Consider the following 20,621-nt stretch of genomic DNA (forward strand, 5'->3'; position numbering starts at 1 on the left):
ACATAGAGCCAGCTGCATACGTAGAGGACTGTCTACATAGAGCCAGCTGCATACGTAAAGGACTGTCTACATAGAGCCAGCTGCATACGTAGAGGACTGTCTACATAGAGCCAGCTGCATACGTAGAGGACTGTCTACATAGAGCCAGCTGCATACGTAGAGGACTGTCTACATAGAGCCAGCTGCATACGTAGAGGACTGTCTACATAGAGCCAGCTGCATACGTAGAGGACTGTCTACATAGAGCCAGCTGCATACGTAGAGGACTGTCTACATAGAGCCAGCTGCATACGTAGAGGACTGTCTACATAGAGCCAGCTGCATACGTAGAGGACTGTCTACATAGAGCCAGCTGCATACGTAGAGGACTGTCTACATAGAGCCAGCTGCATACGTAGAGGACTGTCTACATAGAGCCAGCTGCATACGTAGAGGACTGTCTACATAGAGCCAGCTGCATACGTAGAGGACTGTCTACATAGAGCCAGCTGCATACGTAGAGGACTGTCTACATAGAGCCAGCTGCATACGTAGAGGACTGTCTACATAGAGCCAGCTGCATACGTAGAGGACTGTCTACATAGAGCCAGCTGCATACGTAGAGGACTGTCTACATAGAGCCAGCTGCATACGTAGAGGACTGTCTACATAGAGCCAGCTGCATACGTAGAGGACTGTCTACATAGAGCCAGCTGCATACGTAGAGGACTGTCTACATAGAGCCAGCTGCATACGTAGAGGACTGTCTACATAGAGCCAGCTGCATACGTAGAGGACTGTCTACATAGAGCCAGCTGCATACGTAGAGGACTGTCTACATAGAGCCAGCTGCATACGTAGAGGACTGTCTACATAGAGCCAGCTGCATACGTAGAGGACTGTCTACATAGAGCCAGCTGCATACGTAGAGGACTGTCTACATAGAGCCAGCTGCATACGTAGAGGACTGTCTACATAGAGCCAGCTGCATACGTAGAGGACTGTCTACATAGAGCCAGCTGCATACGTAGAGGACTGTCTACATAGAGCCAGCTGCATACGTAGAGGACTGTCTACATAGAGCCAGCTGCATACGTAGAGGACTGTCTACATAGAGCCAGCTGCATACGTAGAGGACTGTCTACATAGAGCCAGCTGCATACGTAGAGGACTGTCTACATAGAGCCAGCTGCATACGTAGAGGACTGTCTACATAGAGCCAGCTGCATACGTAGAGGACTGTCTACATAGAGCCAGCTGCATACGTAGAGGACTGTCTACATAGAGCCAGCTGCATACGTAGAGGACTGTCTACATAGAGCCAGCTGCATACGTAGAGGACTGTCTACATAGAGCCAGCTGCATACGTAGAGGACTGTCTACATAGAGCCAGCTGCATACGTAGAGGACTGTCTACATAGAGCCAGCTGCATACGTAGAGGACTGTCTACATAGAGCCAGCTGCATACGTAGAGGACTGTCTACATAGAGCCAGCTGCATACGTAGAGGACTGTCTACATAGAGCCAGCTGCATACGTAGAGGACTGTCTACATAGAGCCAGCTGCATACGTAGAGGACTGTCTACATAGAGCCAGCTGCATACGTAGAGGACTGTCTACATAGAGCCAGCTGCATACGTAGAGGACTGTCTACATAGAGCCAGCTGCATACGTAGAGGACTGTCTACATAGAGCCAGCTGCATACGTAGAGGACTGTCTACATAGAGCCAGCTGCATACGTAGAGGACTGTCTACATAGAGCCAGCTGCATACGTAGAGGACTGTCTACATAGAGCCAGCTGCATACGTAGAGGACTGTCTACATAGAGCCAGCTGCATACGTAGAGGACTGTCTACATAGAGCCAGCTGCATACGTAGAGGACTGTCTACATAGAGCCAGCTGCATACGTAGAGGACTGTCTACATAGAGCCAGCTGCATACGTAGAGGACTGTCTACATAGAGCCAGCTGCATACGTAGAGGACTGTCTACATAGAGCCAGCTGCATACGTAGAGGACTGTCTACATAGAGCCAGCTGCATACGTAGAGGACTGTCTACATAGAGCCAGCTGCATACGTAGAGGACTGTCTACATAGAGCCAGCTGCATACGTAGAGGACTGTCTACATAGAGCCAGCTGCATACGTAGAGGACTGTCTACATAGAGCCAGCTGCATACGTAGAGGACTGTCTACATAGAGCCAGCTGCATACGTAGAGGACTGTCTACATAGAGCCAGCTGCATACGTAGAGGACTGTCTACATAGAGCCAGCTGCATACGTAGAGGACTGTCTACATAGAGCCAGCTGCATACGTAGAGGACTGTCTACATAGAGCCAGCTGCATACGTAGAGGACTGTCTACATAGAGCCAGCTGCATACGTAGAGGACTGTCTACATAGAGCCAGCTGCATACGTAGAGGACTGTCTACATAGAGCCAGCTGCATACGTAGAGGACTGTCTACATAGAGCCAGCTGCATACGTAGAGGACTGTCTACATAGAGCCAGCTGCATACGTAGAGGACTGTCTACATAGAGCCAGCTGCATACGTAGAGGACTGTCTACATAGAGCCAGCTGCATACGTAGAGGACTGTCTACATAGAGCCAGCTGCATACGTAGAGGACTGTCTACATAGAGCCAGCTGCATACGTAGAGGACTGTCTACATAGAGCCAGCTGCATACGTAGAGGACTGTCTACATAGAGCCAGCTGCATACGTAGAGGACTGTCTACATAGAGCCAGCTGCATACGTAGAGGACTGTCTACATAGAGCCAGCTGCATACGTAGAGGGCTGTCTACATAGAGCCAGCTGCATTATAACTATTGATTCTCCTCACAGGTTCCTCCTTTTCAGGTCAGGTGAATGTACCTGTTCAATGTTCTCACTCCGTCTGTCTCTTCTCCATCTGTAGAATTTTGCACGTGTGAAGATGCAGGTGACCATGTCCCTGTCCTCCCTGGTGGGAACGTCTCAGAACTTCAACGAGGAATTCCTCCGACGTTCCCTGAAGACCATCCTGACCTACGGAGAGGAAGATCTGGAACTCCGGGAAACCACCTTCCCTGATCAGGTACCACTACGGAGATATACTGGATCCCAATAGATGACTGACGTTAAGCCTTTTGTTATTGTAGTACAGAACATTAGGACTACTTGTTCAATATATTAAAGCACTACTTGTTCAATATACAGCTCCATGAAAAACAATGAAAATTTGTCAGACCTCCCAGAAAATGGATGATATGACAGGAAGTACCTTATCCAATCATGTGAGATGCTGCCATTTTATTAATCATGCTTCATGTCTTAATCTGTATTCTAGGTTCAGGACCTGGTGTTCAACCTCCACATGATCCTGTCTGATACAGTCAAGATGAAGGAGCACCAGGAGGACCCAGAGATGCTCATAGACCTCATGTACAGGTATGGACCCCCCACACACACACACACACACACACACACAGAGAGAGAGCTTTCCTTGAGTGTGTTTCTGTGTCCAGGATCGCTAAGGGTTACCAGACGTCTCCAGACCTGCGTCTGACGTGGCTGCAGAACATGGCGGGTAAACACTCTGAGAGGACCAATCACGCGGAGGCAGCCCAGTGTCTGGTGCACAGCGCCGCCCTGGTGGCAGAATACCTCAGCATGCTGGAGGACCGCAAGTACCTGCCGGTCGGCTGTGTCACCTTCCAGGTCAGGCCAAGGGAGAGGACTATTTTAGGATTGTGTATATGTGGGTACTTTTGTTTGGACCAGGCAGTCATCCTTTAACCTTCACCTGGAGAAATGTAGCACTGCAGGTTTCATCCTAGCTGAGTGCCATCGCAACTGACTCAACTAATGAATTGAATATACAGAGTGAAATGTTGTAAAGAACATTAATACCATGATGAACCCATTACAGTATTACGTCTAAATAATGAGTGATCATGTCTAACTTGTCTCTCTGCATCAGAACATCTCTTCCAATGTGCTTGAGGAGTCAGCAGTGTCTGATGACGTGGTGTCTCCTGATGAAGAGGGTATCTGCTCTGGGAAATACTTCACTGAGGCTGGCCTGGTGGGGCTGCTGGACCAGGCTGCTTCCTCCTTCTCCATGGTGAGTAGCTGTGATGATTATGGATGGGCAGATTATTAAACCTATATTTGAATCACATCACAAACCTGCTATGACAAATTCACACGTTTCTTTCAATCCCAGTCAAATGTTTAACCTCAACACCACCAATCTCAGTATATTATTTAACTTTAAAACTGTGCAGTGTGAATAAGACAACACCCCCCCCCCCCTCCCTCCCCCAGGCTGGTATGTACGAGGCAGTGAACGAGGTGTACAAGGTACTGATCCCCATTCACGAGGCCAGCCGGGACGCCAAGAAGCTGGCCACCATACATGGTAAACTACAGGAAGCCTTTGGCAAAATCGTACACCAGGTAATTCCTCATGTTATCCATCTCCTGTACATACTGCAGGTATAGAGAACAGACCGCCACCGAACACTTATGTGCCCTACCTCAATGTGGAGGATTTCCTGTCTATCCTGGATGCCACGTGTCTATCTGGGATTCTAGGACAGTGTGTTTCAGACAGCGAAACAGGACTTTGTTATGTACTGCGACTACTGTAGCGTGTGTGTGTGTGTGTGTGTTAGGAGCAGGAACCCATTGTCTGTGGGGGGCATGCTGAAAAGGACATGCCAAATATGTACACTTCCAGACAGACACAAAGTCACAAAACCCACTCACATACATTCGTACTCACACACACAATTTATTATTTATAGTGGTCTTATACACCCACAGACAAACATGAATTCACACAACACACTTATATACTAATTTAAACCCGCACACTGTTCATATGCACATAAACACACATTTACCAATGACCTGAACTGCTTTGCATTAAATGTTTTTCTGAAAACAATTATTTGCTGTTTTTCCCAATGGAACTTTTTATTTCCCCCTGGGAATTCAGGAAGAGAATCTTCCTTCCCTGTTCTACGGATAGCTTTTAAAGTGTCTTTTCATTTAAATGAAGTCTACATGGGGGTGACTATAGCAGTACAGTATGGCCTGTCCCACAGGGATAGGATATTAAAGACCTGAGACTCCCCTGGCTGTGTTTTAGGCTAGAGGGAGTACATTAATTAGGTTAAGGTTAGCTAAAATGCCACATTTGTCCCCGACGCCACTCGAACATGCAACTGTTGGTCCGTAGCTGTACTCTGTACTATCTAGCCACAACTCCTGGCTGTGTGCTGTTGGCCAAGAGGTGTAGTTCCTCTCGTGGCCAGGGGTGGGGGCTGCACTGTACCAACGTGACTAAACGTGTGTGTTTTTTTATTGTCCTGTGTTCTCTTTGTCACCACAGAGCACTGGCTGGGAGGTAGGTCGGACACTAAGTCATGGTTCCTGCTTGGCTACTTCATATCAGTTATCTGCTAGTCCTGGGCGTTGTTGCTCTCAGCTGATACTTTAAACTGTACCATCCATTAACATCTACCTGCCTGGACTGGATGCTGTCCCTCTGTCCATTCAACCAACTGTGGGACTGCCGATGCCATGTTACGGGCAGCACCCCCCCCCCCCTCCCCCTTACTCCTCCTCATTTTCCTCTTTCTCTCTTTCTGTGGAAGAGGAGGTTGTTTTAACGTGACTGTTTTGGCAGGCCATGCATGGGAGCCCCAGTGTGACACTAATGACAAGTGTTGGTGAATGAATGATTCACCTGTTTGCACACCTGCCTTTCCAGACCATCTCTCTCATCAACGACAAACTGGTCATCTGCTCGCTCATCTCATCTCCAGCCACAGGGTTCGATTTTAGTCAAATATTCATGCAAAAGACACACTCCCCAGGTTGTTCTCTCAATACACACTCACACAAACAAATGAACCACAAAATCACCAACTATTACCGTATGCAGTTCGGACTGGATCCGCATTCTTGGATCCAGTCCATTTCTTCAGGAGGGTGCAATTTAAATTAATCTGGATTGTTTCATTTGTCCCAACCTAATTTTGATTAGGACATTTTTTCCCCCTTTTATTTGAAAAAGACTAACTAAATCGACCCCTGAGTTCTCTCATTCATACTGCTGGTCTTCTGTTAACTGGTATTAACCTGGTCTGTTGCATGATAAGGACAGAGCACTCCTCCTTATTCTTCACTGAGGACACTAAAGCCCTGGGAGTACAGCCCCATGAATAGTGTGTTTCTAGGGGCTGTGGAACTCACCTCTTCACTACGTCTGCCTTCGCTCTCTCTCTCTTTCTTGTTTCTCTTCGTTGCATGTGATGGCTCTTCCATGTTGAGTTTGTCTCTTGAGTTTGTGTTCTTTCTCAAAGTCAAAAGGAATGATATGTTTTTCCTTTGGTTGCTGTTATTTCTATTTGTTTTGGTTTATGTTGTTATTTCTGTTAGTTTCTCTAGTGAAGTACCTGAATCCTGATTAAAATGTCTTCTGTTTTCTCCTTTTGATTTCCCCGGTTGCCATGCCGACCCTTCCTTCCCACTTTACTTATTGTGTGTTGTGGTAAGTTCCGAGTCTGAGGGTTACTTAATTTCTGTTACATTTGAAAGGGGAATGTATTACGATGAACAATGAATGCACTGACGAGAGCTGAGCCAAATGGCAGTGCAACTGATCAACAAAGAAGACATTGTATTTCACTGTGTACTGTATACCTATATAGTGTGTTATGCTACTGTAAGGTTGTGTAAATAATTGTGCAATAAGAGCAGTATTGGGAGCCTGAACCCTTCAGCTTTGTTGACCTGGTTTAGCTCAGTCCTGGAACGTTTCGGTGTACTTGATGCCAAATATATCTTCCAACCTCCCCCTTCTCTTCACACACCTGCCGCACGCACGCACACACAACGACACACCTGTTTCCTTACCACGGCTGCACTCCTTCCTGATCCTGAACGGCAGAGCTCTGTCTGCTACACACGTGAATCCCGTTCCTTTCTTTTCCCTTGGCTCTTTGTCCATTTCTCTGTCCATCATCACCATCCCTGGCCTTCTAAATGGTGACATTGTCAGGTTTCTGCCTTAGCTGCTCTCGTCTCTCTCAGGACACCTCCAGGCATTGAGGTCAACCTGCCTCTGCTATTCTATGTCTCTCTCACGTGGATAATATGGATGTACTCCATGTTTACAAGCTGAGCTTCTTTTCTGGTTCTACCTCTTGAATGCCCATTTTCAGCACCAGTCTCTGTCTATGCCGACTCTCTCTATATTATAAACCACTTCTCAGCGAAGTCTGTACTCTTTGGTTAAACAACACCTGGTTCCATCATGATGCTTCATGGGTTGAGTTATTCTAGTGCAGAGTCAGGATTACCCATGAGCCTTTATGAGAGGTGCATCAGATGGGCTCTGGGCCATGGGGACCTTAGGCAGTGACACTCTTTTTACACACACACACACACACACACACACACACACACACACACACACAGTTCATGGGTCATTGCACATACTCCAATCTGATCAGAAATAACATCACTGGTCAACATGGTTATAAATAGGACCTCTGAAGGTTGTTGATCTATTCAAACATTTACATCAGTATATGTATGCTGTAGGTCGTATGTCTGTTTGTATTTGGTGTTGCAATTGAAGTGTTTGCTGATGAGAGAACTTTACATTTTATGGTTGAACTCTATGGTTTCCCTGAGTTGGATGGATTCCAACTCTAATGTATCAATAGGCTCTGACATAATCAAACTGTCACCAGAGTTACGACTGTGCTTCATCCTTACAGTTCCAATGACTTCCTGTGTTTAAGCAACATGTTTCATGTACTATGAATGTGCTCGTATTATATCTGAACAGAGTAAAACGTATTTTCTGTCTGACAGGATGGGAAGAGAATGTTTGGTACGTACTTCAGAGTGGGACTGTACGGTTCTAAATTCGGGGACTTGGACGAGCAGGAGTTTGTATACAAAGAGCCTGCCATCACCAAGCTGGCTGAGATCTCACACCGACTCGAGGTAAATGGCAGTTTGGAGGAGTGCGTCTTTAGGAACGATCTCTTCACTGTGAAACGGAGGAGCACTGCGTGTGTGCTGTGTTGACTTTGTGTTCTGTGTGTTTGATCTCTTAGGGGTTTTATGGCGAGCGCTATGGAGAAGACCAGGTGGAAGTCATTAAGGACTCCAATCCTGTGGACAAGTGCAAACAGGACCCAAATAAGGTGTGTGTTTGGATGGGGCGCAGGAGAGAGAGCGTGTGGATAAAGATGTGATTCCAAATTATCCCTTCATTTGAATACGAATTGAATCAAAGCATGGTCAAATAAGTAGCCTTTTTGGTTATTAGGTTATTAACTGGTTATTAATTGGTTATTAACTGGTTATGAATTGGTTATTTGTGTATTTTGGTTAATGTTGGTAAAGCATCATGTTGTCACTGCTGTGTGTCCAGGCTTATGTCCAGATCACGTACGTGGAGCCGTACTTTGACACATACGAGATGAAAGACCGCATCACGTACTTCGACAAGAACTACAACCTGCGGCGGTTTGTCTACTGCACACCGTTCACACTGGACGGGCGGGCGCACGGGGATCTGCACGATCAGTTCAAACGCAAAACCATCCTGACCACATCCCACGCCTTTCCCTACATCAAGACCCGCATCAACATCATCCACAAAGAGGAGGTGAGGCCCTGGGGGTTTCATCTGACTGGCGTGCAGCTCCACAGGCAACACACCATTACTACATGACCTCTACAACCTGACTCCTAGACGGATCATCCGTAGGCCAAACTCCTCTCTTGTAGAGGAATCAACATACAGACACACATTCATAAGACACACAGCACACACACACACTTCTTAGTTACTATACATTGTATATAATCAGTTGTCTAATATAGTCTGATCTCCTCTCTCTGGTCCTGTGTCAGATCATCTCTATGCCCATCGAGGTGGCCATAGAGGATATGCAGAAGAAGACCGGAGAGCTGGCCTTCGCTACCCACCAGGACCCATCGGATGCCAAGATGCTGCAGATGGTGCTGCAGGGGTCAGTGGGGACTACCGTCAACCAGGGACCTCTGGAGGTGGCCCAGGTGTTCCTGTCAGAGATCCCCAGTGATCCTAAACTCTACAGACACCACAACAAACTACGCCTCTGCTTCAAAGACTTCACCAAGAGGTAAATTACACTTACTTTACAGTCAGTGTTTTTAATGTACGATTGGGCATGAATAAATGTCAAATTTAAAAAAATTATACAAAATTGCTTCTACCATGTTCCTTCAGACTTATGTGCAAGGCATGTTGAAGTGCAGTGCAGGGCAGTGCTCACACCTCTCCTATCCTCCATCACCAGGTGTGAAGATGCCCTGCGTAAAAATAAGAGTCTGATTGGTCCAGACCAGAAGGAGTACCAGAGGGAGTTGGAGAGGAACTACCATCGCCTGAAGGAGGCGCTACAACCACTCATCTGCAGAAAGATACCCCAGCTTTATAAACCCGTGCTGCAGGTCAACTCTCACAGGTGAGTGTGCATGTGTAGGCGAGCAGGAACATGATGTCTATTTTGGAGTGTTCTTGTGATGTGCATACAAAAGCTCTGACGAAGGCCTTGAGGCTGATACGTAAAGAGCAGTGATACTATCACCAGCAGTGTGCAGCTTTTTTCTCATGATATGCATTTTGTCATATTGCATGTGTTCTCTCTGACTGTTCATGCACCCCCCCACCCCCACACACATAAATATGATATTTTGCTTGTGCTTCTGTTACATGCAGCAAACGGACAGCTTAACCAGGTAGTTTGGTATTCTGTGATTGGAACCTTCTCTGTAAACGTGTCTGCACTGGGTCTTTACAGGGTGGAAGGTTATATAGAATATACATGTCCAATCCGGTTTCTCCATATTCCACTAACTTTACACTATGTGCCCCCCCCCCAGAGATTCCTTCAGCAGAATGAGTCTTCGCAAGCTTGAACTTTGAAGATGAAGAGAATTGAAGGATCACAACCTTAATTTATTAATGTGTAAATACTGATGATCAGTGTCTTGAAAAGTCAGTGTTCCCCATAGAAGGAGAGCTAAAGTGTTACTACGAAGTCGGTACATCATTCCAGTGTCTTATTCCTTTACAGGCAGCCTGTTACGCAATCAGTGGGTTTAACAAAGTGGAACTTACTATTTACGATGTGTCAAATCTGTATACATATTTCATGTGTGCACCTTTTTTTCATTACATTTTATGACTTGAAAGTTTATTATTTAATCCAAAATGAGAAAAAAACAAGCAAAATATGTGCTACCACTCTTTATCATAATGCTTTATTTTTAGTTAAGATACTTTTGTTTAAAGTTAAGGAAATGTTTTAAACATCATGAATCGTTTTATGTAGTTTTTGTTTACTTTAAGTATTTTACTAAATCAATATTTTAATGTCCAATGGATGCATTGGTATTTTCTTTGAGATGGGAGGTTAATGGAATATGGGTTTCCCAGTCAGGGTATGATTTCCATGGTTACCTATAAACAAATTGACTTAATTCAAGCATGTCCCCTGAAACTCAAAATAAGATCAGAGGGGCGGCATTAGAGGGAAAACTGGGCCAAAGATTATGGATATACTGACAAGATGCATGTCTCTCTCTCCACACAATGGGAGTCTTTGTCCACAAAGTGGAATGGTCTGTCTAGCTCCCGCCTATCCTTTCTTTGGATTAGTGGATACATCTCATTATTGTAATCCGTTTAAAAATATATATATATATTCGATGAGGGTTGTTGACGTCAACCGCCTGTGTTCAATGGAGAGAGATGCTATGCTACTAGCCTCATGTAATGAATATGCATAGCCATCTCGAGACCTCTCCGGTAGCAGTGTGTGGGTAAAATCACTGGGGAATCCAAGCCATATTACAGCCATATGTGTTGTGATAATTGCGTTGTTTGTTCTGTAACCTGTTAGTTGACATGCCTTGCGACCGTGATATATAGGCCTAAGGCCGAGTCAATAAGAAGACACAGTGGCAGAATAAATTCAACTACACCTTTTTCATCATAAAACCAGAGAGAAATCTCTGTCTGGTGAAGTCCACAAGGCATATCGCATTTAACAAACCGTTACATGACCTACAGCATGCAAGCAAATTAGGGTTTCCGACGACTAAACAACTATTGATTTAAAACCCCTGAGAGTTACCGCCAGTCGCAAACAGGAGCTGCCTCCACTCTTCCAACATCAAATCACCTACGCTTTAGTCTAATACTGTGACAACTAAAAGATACCAATAACAATTTAGTCCTGTCAACGTAAGGTAAATATGATGTGGCTGTCCATGGTTCTGATTTGTGTGTGTTCAAATAGAAAAAACATTTTGACTCACCGTACTTGTAGAAAAACGCCAATGCCATCCTCTCTTTCATGTAGACGAAACAGTCTATGACTGTCGTACAGTACACAATTGTATTTTTTGTTGTTCTAAGCTACCGGGCTAAAATGCTTGCTCGCTAGCCTCATTTCATTTCATGGGCAATGAGGATGACAACAACGAGATGCAACAATTCAAGTTTCTGTCAATGACTTATTGCGCTCGATGTGAAGTAAAGTCAAGCTCAACAAAACAACAACAAAAAGTGTCAAGTCAAGCCAGTTTGGGGCTTGACTTGACACTTTTTTTGTTTTGTTTTTTGTTTTGGTGAGCCAGGACCATTCACAGTTGAGCTAGCAGATTGGCTATTATTGAACCTTTTTGTTTTATCAAGGCAGGCCAAATGCATGCTGGCTTTTCTTGAATTCAATGCTTTGGGGTGGCAACATTGTCATACTCTTTTTGACCAGACAGAATTAGATAGATGGCCTACAGAGGAAGAGGGCCGTTGTTTCGCTCACTCGGATGCTTTCTCTGGTAAGATACATTCAGCCTTGTGTGAATTTAAAGAAAATTATGAAACAGAGACGAAAGATACATTTATTTTAGAGTGCATTCGGTAAGTATTCAGACCCCTTGACTTTTTCACCATTTTGTTGCGTTACAACTTTTTCTAAAATGGATTGTTAGTTTTTTTCATTCCCATAAATCTACACACAATACCCCATAATGACAAAGCAAAAACCGGTTTGCAAATGTATTCAAAATAAAAAACAATCACATTTACATAAGTATTCAGACCCTTTACTCAGTACTTTATTGAAGCACCTTTGGCAGCGATTACAGCCTCTAATCTTTGGTATGAGGCAACAAGCTTGGCACACCTGTATTTGGGGAGTTTCTCCCATTCTTCTCTGCAGATCCTCTCAAGCTCTAAGGTTGGATGAAGAGCGTCGCTCCACAGCTATTCTCAGGTCTCTCCTGAGATGTTCAAGGCCGCTCTCTGGCTGGCCACTCAAGGACATTCAGAGACTTGTCCCGAAGCCACTCCTGTGTTGTCTTGGCTGTGTGCTTAGGGTTGTTATCCTGTTGGAAGGTGAACCTTCCCCACAGTCTGAAATCCTGAGCGCTCTGGAGCAGGTTTTCATCAAGACTCTCTCTGTACTTTGCGCTGTTCATCTTTCCCTCGATCCTGACTAGTCTCCCAGTTCCTGCTGCCAAAAAACATCCCCACAGCATTTTGCCACCACCATGCTTCACCGTAGGGATGGTATTGGCCAGGTGATGAGCGGTGCCTAGTTTCTTCCAGATGTGGCACTTGGCATTCAGCCCAAAGAGTTAAATCTTGGTTTCATAAGACCAGAGAATATTTTTTTTCTCATGGTCTGAGAGACCTCTAGGTGCCTTTTGGCAAACTACGCTGGCTGTCATATGCCTTTTACTTAGGAGTGGCTTCCGTCTGGCCACTCTATCATAAAGGCCTCATTGGTGGAGGGTTGCAGAGATGGTTGTCCTTCTGGAAGGTTCTCCCATCTCCACAGAGGAACTCTGGAGCTCTTCCATTTGGGTTCTTGTTCACCTCCCTGACCAAGGCCCTTCGTAGCTGGCCGCACGTCCAAACTAAGCAAACGGGGACGAGTCTTTTGGTAGTTCCAAACATTTTTAATTTCAGAATGGAGGCCACTGTGTTCTTAGGGACCTTGAATGTTGCAGACATGTTTTTGTACCCTTCCCCAGATCTGTATCTCGACACAATCCTGTCTCGGAGCTCTACGGACAATTCCTTCAATCTCATGGCTTGGTTTTTGCTCTGACATGTACTGTCAACTGTGGGACCTTATATAGACAGGTATGTGCCTTTCCAAATCATGTCCAATTAATGGAATTTACCACAGGTGGACTCCAATTAATTTGTAGAAACATCTCAAGGATGATCAATGGAAACAGGATATACTAGACCTCAATTTTGTGTCTCATAGCAAAGGATCTGAGTACTTCTATAAGAAAAGGTATTTCAGTTTTTTTTTATTTTCAATACATTTGCAAATATTTCAAACTCTGTTTTCGCTGTGTCATTACGGGTATTGTTTATAGATTGATTCAATAATCCCCTCCCTCCCCCTCTCAATTTTAGAATAAGGCTGTAAAGTAACAATGTGGAAAGGGGCAAGGGGTCTGGATACTTTCCAAATTCCCTGTATGTTTTGGTACATTTTGGGGGTTGGAATCTTGGCTTCCCTTGGCATCAACAAGCCACTGTCTGAACTAGTTTATTCTCAAAGTTGCCAGGATGTCACGTGTCCTACTTACGTTTGTAACAACTTAAGCAATTTAAGCATTTGTGAAACTTATATTTGATCAAATAAACCTCATGTAGCAAATAAGCCATAAAAATGTTGTCCAAATTCGACCACACTCATTGACCTACGTACAAAGGCTCCTTGCTCGGCGGGTAAAACAACGAAAATACGCCTCGTGCTGAAGGGAGACAGATTTTTTGCCGAGTGAGACCTCTTCCTCTTTCACTGGGCCCAAAATAAGTCTGGTTGTCCCTAGTTACCACAGCCACAAAGTCATAAACCCTGCCTATTTCTACAATTTTATCTTTTTAAATTTGATTTTAAACCTAACCTCAACCACACTGCTAACCTTATACCTAACCTTAATTTAGGACCAAAAAGCTCATTTTAGTTTTTTGGGTGACTTTGGGGAAACCGTTGTGCCTGTTCACACACACGTATCTGCCCTCTCATTGGCTAGAATGGCCCCACCTGATCTTTCCTCCTCCCGACTTTTTATTGTTTGAGCGGCCTCTACAGTATCTGGTCAATGTAATGGATAATCTGTGAAAAGATGCAATGCAACCAATTTTTTTTTTTTTTTTTTTTTTTTTAAATAAATGTTTAACCTTTTTCTCCCAAGAGACCACAGCCCGTCGTTTCAAAATGGAACAAATTAGTCATACTGGGCAGAACAAGCAAGGAGGTGGGCAGAGCCAAGCATGAGCTAGCGAGATCTAATTGGTGCATTCTAACAATTTGTATATTTCAGTTAAGAAACGCCTACTCTGAAGTGTGCGTGTACAATAACTTAATTTGCCTTTGCACTCCTCAACCATGCAATTTTTAAAAACTTTGGCAAAGTGTAAAGTCTACAAAACTTTAACAGATTCTAATTTTGGGAACAGAACTGTATTGAGATCAAAAGTTTAATTGGTGAGAACATTTGCGAAATGTCAGCCAAAATTCAATCAGTTGCGATTTTTGCATGTCAATCTTGGGGCAAAAAAAAGGGATGCATACCAGCAAAGCCACTACACATCACTAAACAATACATTAATTGTACTATAACGGTGACAAATGGTGCCCACAAACTGTTAGGACCTACATTAAGCTGTCCCAACATCTTACCACTGCTACACCTGGCTATCAGCGGAGCCTTGTCTGGCAGCAAAACAGTTCATTCAGCCTCATTTACTGCCTTTGGAGAAAAAAAATGCTGGTATGGCTGACTTGCTTAAATAAATGTGGTTTCTAATGACAATTGATATGTGGCATAAGGGGACGACAAGCGGATAAGAGGCAATCCACAATTTCGATTAAGACATTAATGAGCAAGCTCGGACGGACATAGTCAATATAAATAACTTTGTTTATCATTTTTTAAATGTACCACGGCAGAATTCAGAACATGGGCTGTTCTTCGTGTTCTCCCTGTACACCAGGTCAGAACTGTATGATAAATAAGGGGGGCTTATAAGCAGATAATGATAGATCTTACAATATTCAATGATTACCTTTCTCTAAAACAGGTTATAGGCTGCATGTGCACCACCAGGTCAGAACAGTAGGTGAAATTAAGAGGGGTAAATAGACCAAATTATTAGGGTGAATCACATGGGCTACGAACAGCTTTCTACACAACATAGTAATACTTTCTTAGCTACAGTATGCATACTGCATAATTTATGCAGCAGCATACAATACGTTTTTGGACGCACCTTGTTGTGCTGTGCTCATGTAACAGTATAACTTTAGACCGTCCCCTCGCCCATACCCGGGCGCAAACCAGGGACCCTCTGCACACATCAACAACAGTCACCCACGAAGCATCGTTACCCATCGCTCCACAAAAGCCGTGGAACTACTACTTCAAGGTCTCAGAGCAAGTGACGTCACCAATTGAAACGCTATTTAGCGCGAACCACCGCTAACTAAGCTAGTGTTTCACATCCGTTACACTCACTTGTGCTGTGCTCTCTGGATTTATGGCGCTTTCAAAACAACTGGGAACTGGGGGGGGGGGGACGACAAGATTGAATCATGATGATGTCATTGATCTTCAGGTCGTAGCTCTAGAAAGAGGCAGGATTTACAATTCCAAGTTGGATGACCGTTCCCAGTCGGAGCTCGTTTATTCCCAACGTACCAGTTGTCTGAAGTCAAGTTTTTGTCGTTCTGAGTTGTTGTTTTGAGCGTGGCACATATCATGCTTCATTGACTGCATGGCCAACGTTCAATGTTTATAATTTTAAACTTGGAAAAGAGACCCTTACGCCCAGATTTGGGACCACACAGCCACTCCACTGAATAGTAGCCCAGTGATTGCATGGCAATGCTTGCAGTTAGCCACTGTCACTGACTCCTTCCAAACCACTCATTGTTGAGTCTGGGATTTCCAACTTGTTGTGTGACGTTTATATCCAATGGCCGATGAGCACTGATACGTTTTCATTTCTCTTCATATGACAAGGGTTAAAAGGGATTTGGATGGGCACTTCTAATGTACTCTATGGCAGCACCCAAGGGGCTAGACTTTTCTAGCTCTACCCTTCGACTTGACGGTGACGTACTGTCCCCGTGAGTGACAGAACACTGAGCCAAGCACGGCGCAACACTTGTCCTACTACCACAGAAGGCACTGAGCTCGGCTGAAACACCTGCATTTTGGAGCGGCCTTACTCAAGAAAACAAGAGACCCCGTTTTTATGCGGCTTTATTAACACAATTCTATATATTTTTACATTGTTTGCAAACTGATATGTGACTCGTATTAATGCCAAAAGAATATGCAAAAGAGGCTAACTTGTGTGTGTGTGTGTGTGTGTGTGTGTATATATATTTTTTAAATAATTTGTGGGGCTCGAATAACGGGTCGCCACTGCGTTTTATGTTCTCACATTGTGTTTCTTAAAACGCCAAGCGGATGCTGCCCTCATCTGTGATGCAACATCTCCAATGTGCTGGCTACGTAGTGGATCTCAAACGTGTCATTCAATCATTGGTTAATTTGGGCAGCGTGCAGAAAATGAATACTTAAAGGTTCTACAGTTGTAGGTGTAGTAATCTTGATAATCATTTGGGAAGAACAATCACAGTTGGAGGGAGGACTAAACCATTTAACAGGGTAAGTATTATTAAAACCGCATTTGAAGACTATGCATAGAACATATTATGGGAAGATGAAGGCCGTGTTGGACGAATATATCACCTCGTAAATTTCGTTATGTCGAACTTTCATACTTGACAGATAATCAATGATTTGCTCAAGTGTATGGCAATGTTGCCTCATGAGGATGGGGGCCGGACAGGGTCTGAGCCACATTCCGTTGCCAAACCTTTGTTGCAGATAAAAACGTTGCAGATAAAAAAAGGCCATTAATAGATGAGTCCTTGTTTAACATGTTTGTTCTACATAACTGTGAACGTTCCAAAACGTGTCCTGTTGAACGTGCCACTGTTCTACATTTACTTGGACCGGGGGTGGAAAAAGTACCCAATTGTAATACTTGAGTGAAAGTAAAGATAACATAATAGAATATTACTGAAGTGAAAGTCACCCAGTAAAGTACTACTTGAGTAAAAGTCGTATGTATTTGGTTTTAGATATACTTAAGTATCAAAAGTGAATGTAATTGCTAAAACTGTATACCGCTGACCTGGACGCTGTGTCCACCTGAACATGCCCAGGCAGAGCTAAATTGATTTGCTGGAGGAACAAAGATTCGAGCAACACCCAAGGTGAGGGAGGGTTGAATGCTCTGGATTTTAAAACCTCTAATATATTTAAGATTAAATTGATACAAAACTATTTAAGAAATAAGGATTGCATCTGGAATGTCATCCCTAATTTAATATTCCAACAAATTGGTGGTCTAGAATTCTTACTCAAATGCAACTTTGATATGGGTAAAATCCCTATTAAGCTTGCAAACTTTCATAAACAAGTACTTCTAACTTGGAACCTCATGTACAAACACAATGTTTCCCCTCATAGGTATACAATCTGGAATAATAAAGACATAAATTACAAACACAAGTCTTTGTTTTTCCAGAACTGGTTTGACAACAACATGATTTGGGTAAAACAATTATTGAATAATGATGGACAACTATATGATTATCCAGAATTTATTACAACACACAATGTTACATTCACTCCCGAGGAGTATCAAATTGTTGTTCGAGCTGTCCCTAAAGGTGCTACTTTCAGGAGAATGTAACAGTACTCCAAGGGCAACTGTTGAGGATTTTGTAGCCTCAAAACAATTAGAAGGAATTGACATTTTAAACTATAAATGTAATAACATGTATACAAGGAAACTATGTCAATATGTTACTATTCCCTCTGCTAAAATGTACTGGAATGCAGCTCTAAGACAAGTGAACTGGAACAAAGTTTAGTTATCTGGTAAATATTGTATATCTAATAAGGTGAAAGAAGTATCATACAAACTCATTCATAGAATCCACTCTGTAAAGACCTTTATTATACACAGATTTAAAATAGCTATTGATAACAAATGTGTATTTTGTGATTGTGACCCAGAGACTCTTGACCATTTTACTTTGGGACTGCTCTTATGTCAGAAGATTTTGGAGTGAGTTAAAAAAAATATTTTAAAAGAAGCAACTATTAATGTTACTTTGAAAGACTGATATTGATTTATTTTGAAACACTTGATATGGACCCTGATTTCACTTTCATTGTTAATTTGTTTATCTTTCATGGAAGATTCTTTGTCCATAAAAGGAAGTGGGCGGAGAACAAACCCCTCTTCACATTATTTAAGATCGAATTGGAATATTATTTTGAAATGATCAGTAAATGTAAATACAAAAAAGCAATAAGTACCATAAAAGTATTTAACAAACCGAAAATGATTCTTGATATGTAATACCCCTGTCTGTTAGGTTTATGTACTCTTGTTTGTATATTTCTGTATCTGTTGTTCATTTAAAAAATAAAAAAAATAGCGGGATTTTTTTTTTCAATGACCGGAAGGCATACATTTGCAAAACTCCCCCAAAAAATGTACAATGTTTTTGCTTTGTCTTCACAGGGTTTGTGTGTAGGTTTATGAGGGGGGGAAACTATTTCATCCATTTTAGAATAAGGCTGTAACCAGGGTTGGGGAGTAACGAATTAACATGTAATCCGTTACATGTAAGGGATTACAAAACGGTAACTAATCCGTTACATTATCAGTAAAAATATTGTAATCAGATGACTGATACTTTTGAAAAACAATCTACATGGTTACTTTGAGGATTACTTTTACATTCAGAAACGATGTTTGCGAATAAAAATATTTGACAATTTTCTGTTTTTTCAATGACATTCAAGTCAGCATTGAACACGCGCAAATGTAAGTGTGTTCCATTTGAGCGAGTCTGACCACAAATTATAGACCAATAGGATGACACACCAAATGTGCTTGATGGAAGGCGGGAAAAGAGCAGGAATAGGCTTTTGTAGGTTATTGTCCAAGCTATGTCTTCTATTGGTGCGACTGCATCCAAAGATGATCCAATTTGAATAAACGCTTGGCGGGAAGGATGGCAGTAGTGGTGATACGGAACTACATTTTTTTTATATACATGTATTTTTTTATTAACCTTTATTTAACGAGGCAAGTCAGTTATTAACAAATTCTTATTTACAATGACGGCCTACCAGGAAACAGTGGGTTAACAGTCTTGTTCATGGGCTGAAAGAAAGGATTTGAATTTGTCAGCTCGGGTATTCGATCCAGCAACTTTTCGGTTACTGGCCCAACGCTCGAACCACTTGGCTACCTGCCGCCCCAAAACACCGCTTCATAACGTTAGCGCATTGATGTGAATCACATTGCTGCACTCTCATTTAGCTGTTTGCGCCTTACGGGTTGTGGGGATGGCTGTTAACAAATTTAAATGTGTATTTGAACCCAATAATGGTTGAATTCAAGAAGTTTAAACTGCCTATCAATCATTGTTTTTGAAACCAGTGGACAGCCAGTGAAAAATGCGCTCTTGCAACAGCTGCATAGTGTGCATCCAAGCCTATGGAATAAACGTGTTTTTTTTTATTGCTCAATCGAATTCATGCTGATACATTTTTTATCCATAGGCTTCATGGACACATGCTCACACTTTTGATAGACTTAAAGGGGCAATCTGTAGAAGCAACATCTATTTTTGAACTTATAAATTATATAAACAGTACCAGTCAAAAGTCTGGGAAACACCTACTCATCCAAGGGTTTTTCTTTATTTTACTATTTTCTACATTGTAGAATAATTGTGAATACATCAAAACTATGAAATAACACATAGGGAATCATGTAGTGACCAAGCAAGTTGTCACACCCTAACCTTAGAGAGACGTTTTATTTCTCTATTTGGTGAGGTCAGGGTGTGATGTGGGGTGGGCATTCTATGTTTTGTATTTCTTTGTGTTTGGCTGAGTGTGGTTCCCAATCAGAGGCAGCTGTCTATCGTTGTCTCTGATTGAGAATCATACTTCGGTAGCCTTTTTCCCACCTACGTTGTGGGATCTTGTTTTTGTACAGCACTTGTAGCCTATGGGTTCACGTTGTTATTTTGTTGTTGCTTCTCATTTAAATAAATATGGTGACCACAAATTATGCAGTCCCTGGTCTCCTTCAAACAACTAACGTTACACAAGTGTTAAACAAATCTAAATATATTTTATATTCTGCAAAGTAGCCACCCTTAGCCTTGATGAAAGCTTTGCACACTTGGCAAAGCATGCCATTCCATGAGTGCAGCATCAACTCGAATCAATGAGCCCAATCAGTCCTCCATGACAACAAAATCATAAACAACAGAGTAGGGCTGGCTAATAAGTCCTTAGTTTTGGGGTTATGCTCAGGTAAAACAATTTGGCTAATCTATACTTCCATATTTCCAAGTCCTATTCTTGAAGATCAAGGGGTATAACATTAATTGGAATGGCTGACTGGAATTCTGATAGACTTTGGTTT

General features: G+C 42.9%; 1 protein-coding gene across 12 annotated transcripts in view; it reads left to right on the forward strand.

The window, feature by feature from the left end:
* Nucleotides 1-18,954, forward strand: part of dock7 (dedicator of cytokinesis 7) — a 71,660-nt gene extending 52,706 nt beyond the window's left edge. For 6 of the 12 annotated variants that reach the window (XM_064935947.1, XM_064935951.1, XM_064935952.1 and 3 more), the window contains 12 exons: nucleotides 2,904-3,062; nucleotides 3,315-3,415; nucleotides 3,493-3,685; nucleotides 3,948-4,091; nucleotides 4,295-4,426; nucleotides 5,367-5,381; nucleotides 7,871-7,996; nucleotides 8,110-8,199; nucleotides 8,430-8,666; nucleotides 8,915-9,165; nucleotides 9,343-9,510; nucleotides 9,929-18,954. In XM_064935947.1, coding sequence (XP_064792019.1) covers nucleotides 2,904-3,062; nucleotides 3,315-3,415; nucleotides 3,493-3,685; nucleotides 3,948-4,091; nucleotides 4,295-4,426; nucleotides 5,367-5,381; nucleotides 7,871-7,996; nucleotides 8,110-8,199; nucleotides 8,430-8,666; nucleotides 8,915-9,165; nucleotides 9,343-9,510; nucleotides 9,929-9,971 — 1,659 coding nt within the window. In that variant the 3' untranslated portion in view covers nucleotides 9,972-18,954. Of the gene's footprint in view, nucleotides 1-2,903; nucleotides 3,063-3,314; nucleotides 3,416-3,492; nucleotides 3,686-3,947; nucleotides 4,092-4,294; nucleotides 4,427-5,366; nucleotides 5,382-7,861; nucleotides 7,997-8,109; nucleotides 8,200-8,429; nucleotides 8,667-8,914; nucleotides 9,166-9,342; nucleotides 9,511-9,764; nucleotides 9,785-9,928 lie in introns of all 12 variants that reach the window. The other 6 variants (XM_064935948.1, XM_064935953.1, XM_064935954.1 and 3 more) reach the window with 3 other exon arrangements.
* The last annotated feature ends 1,667 nt before the right edge of the window (nucleotides 18,955-20,621 follow it).

This window comes from Oncorhynchus masou, chromosome 24 (genome assembly GCF_036934945.1).
Source record: "Oncorhynchus masou masou isolate Uvic2021 chromosome 24, UVic_Omas_1.1, whole genome shotgun sequence".
In the NCBI taxonomy this organism is placed as follows: Eukaryota; Metazoa; Chordata; class Actinopteri; order Salmoniformes; family Salmonidae; genus Oncorhynchus; species Oncorhynchus masou.